This window comes from Orbicella faveolata, unplaced genomic scaffold (genome assembly GCF_042242905.1).
Source record: "Orbicella faveolata isolate gen_17 unplaced genomic scaffold, um_ofav_v1 contig_25, whole genome shotgun sequence".
Classification (NCBI taxonomy): Eukaryota; Metazoa; Cnidaria; class Anthozoa; order Scleractinia; family Merulinidae; genus Orbicella; species Orbicella faveolata.
In genome coordinates this window covers 30,531,593-30,537,592 of record NW_028301553.1, presented here as the reverse complement: position 1 = coordinate 30,537,592, position 6,000 = coordinate 30,531,593, and the positions used below count along the sequence as shown (strand labels likewise).

The following is a 6,000-nucleotide window of genomic DNA, read 5'->3' as shown; positions in this document are numbered from 1 at the left end:
CGAACAATAGGCGGGGTATACATTCATATCATAGAAGCACTTCATTAATAAGAGTTAAGAAATTGGAAAGGAAATTGAAAGTACTGGACAAGATCCGCCTTAGGGGATTGCAGAACAATTCTTAAATAATTCATTAAAACTAGTCCATCCGTCCTCTCATTGTTTAGATAAGAACTACATCAACTCCATTTTTATCTATTATTTTCAATTTTCTGTTTGTACAACAAGACAATGGAGTCTTCTCAGGTTTTCCATACCTGACTATAAATTTAACCAAATTTGCATACATATAGGAAAAAGGGTCTTTGGTCTTAAGGTTGATAGATCAAAACACCAAGATACAGCAAGAGTCGCAGAAAATGCCTTGCTACCTTTTCTTGCTTCCATGGATACTTGTAAACTGGGTTTCTTCAGGCCCAACAGGTAAAAATTCGTGACCTTTCAAATAAGTAGTAGTTTCTAAATACTTTCCAATGGACTGAGGTCTTTCGGCACGTTTAAAGATATTTTCTTTCAATTTTTAACTAACAGCAGCTGCATTGTTGCTAGATTTGTCTTGTTCAGGGTACCAAAAACGATAAAAGCAAACAAAAATTAGAAGACATTATTCTTAGTACTAAAGGGAGCTTAAAACCTTCGAGGTAGCCTTTTGCCGCTGCATCTAAAAATAAGGACTGAAAACGTTGAAAGATTATTGCAATACCAATTCAAGTACTTATTGCAAAAAGACGAAAAAACAGCAACATATCTTACGCGAATTTGTATGTTGTTATTTAATTATGACTTGTTGGTCTTAGTTTGTTTTTTCTTTCCTCTTATATAATTTTTCTGTTTTTTTCTTTTCTTTTTTTTTTTTCATAACGGATTGCTTTCATTGTACCCTCTACTTGTCGGGGAAAAAGTAATAGCCTCTTCTTTCTTTTCCTAACCCAGCTTGGCAAAAGGCTGTATTTTTCATATCCCAAACCCTTTATACCCAAAACTACTTTATCTGTGTTCTTGTTATTTATGTAAGAACTAAATCAAATGCATTTTTGTCTGTTGTGTTCAATATTCTATTTACATAACGAATAATAAAGTCACTACAGGTTTCCCAATTCTGACAATATAGCAACATTTGCATTTAGATAAGAAAACGTTGCCTGAAGTTTGATTAATTAGAACAGTATCTACGGTAAGGGTCCGAAAATGCCTCGATATGTCTCTTTCCTTTCAACTATGTTTTTTTCTTTTCCTTTCTTTCTTTTTTTTTTTTTTTGCTAAATCTGTCTTTTTTCGGGAGATTTTCAGAGACACTGGTCTTCAACAGATGTAAAACACGATTTCATTTCATTTCAAACAGAATACGCCTTAGTTTCTAAATATTTCCCATAGATCAGTCGATATGTTGTGGCCATTTTCTCTTAGTTGTGGCACATTTGAGGTCTTCTCAATTCTTAAGTCTTCATCTAACATCAGCTACCCTGCTGTCTAGCTGATAAAAAGTTCTCAGTAAAAAAACAAAAAACCGTCAATCCAATTAATGAGGTTTAAAACCTGTGTCAGTTTGTTGACACATACAAGACTCACTCATACTGGCTCAACGAATGGCTCTTTTGCAATAAGTATTGCAAAAAAAAAAGCACATTGCTCTTCCATTACGTCATATCTATATACAGCTTGTAAAATCGTTACTACTTATTTATCCGCTATTTCAGTTAGTTTGAGTTTCCTTCAATTCTTCGTCAAGAAACCACATATATTTTATAAGCTATCAAGTTTTCCCTTTTTCTTTTCTCAGTTCAGCAAAAATATTTCTTGTCGGGCTTCGTTCGTATCCTAAGACACGCAGAGTCTCGAAACGAACGAGCGAAAATCGTACCATGAATTGATGTCTACCCCGTAATCATCCAATCAAATTGGGTGCCTCTGGTAGATGAAATAAACATTATTATGATACCAATTGCAGCTTTCATTATTATTATTATTTTTTTTCCATCTTAGTGGTCTATTTCTTTCCTTTTTGGATTCAATTGACTGTTATTAAAGAAAATCATTAACTAACTGAATCCCGACTAACTGAAAAACAAAACAAAGAACGTTTTGAATGACTACACGTGAGGGATTTCTGTGTTATGAATCGTCTGACTACTGAAGCTATATTTGCAGCGAGTGCTAATGTGTTTGACCTAGGTTCCACCGCACGAAAACCAATGTTCGCGTACATATTTTAGATGTTCTAGACCTATTAACTAAATCTATTTGTCATACTAAATTGTTGCTACATTTTGGCAGCTTTTACTTCGATTTTTTAAGGGGTTAAATTTAGCGGAAAGAATTTTATTCCCCTCTTCTTCTCGGTTTCCAATAGGATATAAAATGGCAGCATGATATAAAGATGTGTTTAAATAAGTTTCTAACTTTTCACGTTAAAATTCTTAGAAGGGGTGAATTATCTCTCTTTGTAATTAGTATAACCGATTTAGCCGGTTTGTTATATCGTGAGAAACTCAATATATTTCAACTGTAAATATCCCTTTAATACAGGTGTGTCTGAATCACTACCTCCACAGTGGACAAACTGGACACAATGTTCTGGTAGATGTAGTGTTGAGATGCAAATGCGAGAGTGTCGACAACATTGTGGGGAAGACAAACTGGAGATTCGACAGTGTTCAACAAGTCAGGAACTGAAATGCAAAGGTAGGCGGACATTTTTTAAAAGTCCTATCGCAAAAAAATAGACGGCAAATTATATCTGTTGAACCTTTAATTCATTTTAATTTAATTCATTAATAAGCCATTGCCGAGTTGTCTCTGTTTTAGAACGAATCCTGGTGCACAAGCTTTTATTTGGAAATGAGTTTGATTTGCAAGACAATGAACGTGCAAGAAAAACTTATTTCCAGATGAAAGATTGTGCACCAAGACTCGTTTTGAAACAGAGGTAACAGTAACTCGGATATGGCCTATTAGTCAACGTCTTTTTTATGACAACTGATCGTTCAGGCTATAGAGTTACCTCACGCAAATATAATTTAGATGACATTCTGCGCAAACGTGCATTCAATGCGCTATACTATATTTTGTCATTCTCGTCCCAAGCCGACCACAATACTTCTGGTCAGCACCAAGAACTGCGACCACTGGCAAGGCGACTGCGCGGCCACGAGGTTCTAAGCATGCGCAGAGGTGGAAGAAAAGTGTAGGGAGGAGGGGGAAATGCACATCCCCCCCCCCCCTCCACCCCAAAAGAAAAAAAATGGAGAAGTAGAAATAGGGGAATAAGTAGGGAGGAGAGAGAAATGGAAATGTTGGAAGTAGGTAGAACTGGATGGGTAAATAATTTCAAGGAATGTTTAAAGCAGGGATCCGATGAGGGAAAAATTGGCACAAAAAGTAGGCAGAAGGGCGATTTACCCCATGTTCCTCCCACCTCCACAGAGTACTCTTTTCGTATTCCGCAGACAGATTTGTCAGATTTGAAAAGAAGTCGGAAAATCGCGGAATTTCCCGTGTTGGACTCACCCGAAGGTCGCGACTTTTTGCCTCTGCAGATAAGAGCGCTTTTGGTACACGCGCCCGTGGTTGTTGCACATGCGTACGCACTCAGAGTTTGTTCAAGTGAAGTTAATGTGGCCAAAATTTTAATTAAGAGTATTGTTCAAAATTCGTAATCGCATTTATCACTGTGATTTTTCTTCTTAAACTGTTGAGTTCCCGAAAAACAAAAAAAGCTTTTTGTTTTGTCGTTCCCATGAGCTATATAATTATAAGATACACATTTAGCAGATTAAATTTATTTATTACCTACTATATCTACCATTGTAGCTTACAAAGTACGCATTTCGCCTCATCCCAAATTCTCGTCCAAAGTCAAACTTGAGATCAACATATCTGGCAATTGGACGCCATTTTGCCATTCAGCCTGGGCCGTTAACATGACTCATTCAGTCTGCCGCATTCAGGGATTTTCGGAGGCCGAAGCTGTTCTTCAGGGAGATAAACTTGTTGGAAATGATTCCTGTGTCTCCAATCAAGAATATAACAACACATTTGACTTTTTCGAAAAACAGACATCAAATAGCTGCAATGTTTCGAACGAAACAGTTGCTGTTTGCAAAGGTAATAATTAAGACTACATGTACATCACAACTTAACTTATACCCTTTCAGTGAGAGATCAATTTGCCATTTATGCGATATGCACCAGATATGATAGCCATTTAGAAGTTGCTCCAGTGTTTTTTGAGCAATATGTCAAATAATTAAGGTATTTTACTGTATTCCATAGGATTCGTACATGTATTTTACTGCGCTGGATATGTACTATGGAATTTATCTTTTGAGAAAAAAGTTTTTATACACATTAAAAACAAGAATAAAGTTCAAAATTCTGCATATCACGCTTTATATACGTAGGCAACAACTTTAAAAAGAACGCTTAATGCCATATTTGTAAGCTTTTTGAAGACTACATGTACATCACAACTTAACTTATACTTCTATTGACGTTTACTTCTATTGACTGGCGGCGGTTTGCGCAACGACGAAAAACAAATTTGACGTGGACCCGGGGAAGAATGAAATCCGTTGCTATTATTCACACAATATTTTCTTTATAGTTAAACTCACTTATAATTAATAAGTCTTGTGACTAACCACACTTCTCATGTTGTAGGCAACTGTGCAAATATTTCGTGTGAGGGTGGACAACATTGTAATGCTACGAAGGATGGCCCTAAATCTGGAAACTCCTCTATCGATAGCAATGGTAAAGGTAATGCGTTCTCATCTCTCACAGGTCATTTATCAAGACCGGCTTTAATTTGGTAATTTGCTATATTGAAATGAATAAGTTTGTAAGGATATCAGTTCAACTCATTCTAACAAATACTCCTCAACTAGCATCAGTTAATTGATGACTTCATTGTTTTCCTACAACACAATATCAAACGACGCTGGGGGATTTAGGGAACAGGGAGAAGACGGGGCAGACGATTCTCTGAGATATTTTTTGTTGTCCGCGAAAGATAAAGTTCTCCAAACGCGAATTTCAGTAGCAGGTGTGGCGAAGGCGAATGGTAAATGCGAGACTTTGCGAGACCGTGATACAAGCGTTTTTCTCTTTAAGCCCGAGACATTTTGACTTTAATTTTAAATTGCCAGATCGAGACTTCAAAGGGTTTCACGTGCGAGCGCTAGACTTTTATTCAGAATCTTAAAATTCGAGCCCCAGATTTAGTTGAGAGCTAGAAAGATCTTGCGCAGGCTTTTAGCCAGCTTCTTCGAACTGTCTAGAACTGGAAGTTCGGTTACAACACACTACGTTATGATATCCCAGAACAAAATAAATGTTTTTCTGGCGCCAGAATGGGCATTGCGGTAGGTTTTGTAGCCATTTTGTGGAATTCAGATAATTTAGCCGGGATCGAGAAGTTAGGATTAACTTTTTCTCGGAAATTGTAACTTGCTTCATTGAAATTCACTATAAAGTGACGAGAAGTTCGAAACGATAAACAACGAATTGGGACTTTGAAACCCTTAGCCTTGCGAAAAATCGAGACTCCGAGCCTGCTTCGTATAAAAAGACACACATAACCGCTAAAAAACGAGACTGCCAGACCCGTGAAGTTCGACTAAAATGATCGTTCGCCACCCCTAGTACATGTATGTGTTCACCCATATCTCGTCATGCCACAAGACACATAAATCTTTGCCATTCTTTTTCCGTCTGCTGCTATTTGTTGTTTCGTTTTTCGTCCATGTTGTGTTCGGTTGTCCAGTCCTTCTCTTCCCCTGTGACCTCATAATGTCGCATTCGAAGTTGTTGTACATTGCCTTCAGCTCTGCCGAGATACTCCTGACATGCCTTCCATAAACGGCTCTTTCCATGTACAGAATCAAACGTTTTTTTCAAGTCTAGCAAAATATATATGGGTTATTGACCAACTATGAGGTCAAGATGGCTGGATATTGACCAAGTTCTTTTTTTGCGTGTTTATGGACCGAGACGGAGTCG

The 6,000-nt window shown here is 37.3% G+C and overlaps 1 protein-coding gene across 1 annotated transcript in view; it reads left to right on the top strand.

Annotated features, from left to right (window-relative positions):
- The first annotated feature begins 250 nt into the window (after nt 1–250).
- The window catches only part of LOC110059259 (fibroblast growth factor receptor 3-like), a 31,251-nt gene continuing 25,501 nt past the window's right edge, over nt 251–6,000 (top strand). The window contains exons 1-4 of the mRNA XM_089294991.1: nt 251–423; nt 2,527–2,682; nt 3,811–4,104; nt 4,660–4,758. Coding sequence (XP_089151117.1) covers nt 360–423; nt 2,527–2,682; nt 3,811–4,104; nt 4,660–4,758 — 613 coding nt within the window. The 5' untranslated portion in view covers nt 251–359. The remainder of the gene's footprint in view (nt 424–2,526; nt 2,683–3,810; nt 4,105–4,659; nt 4,759–6,000) is intronic.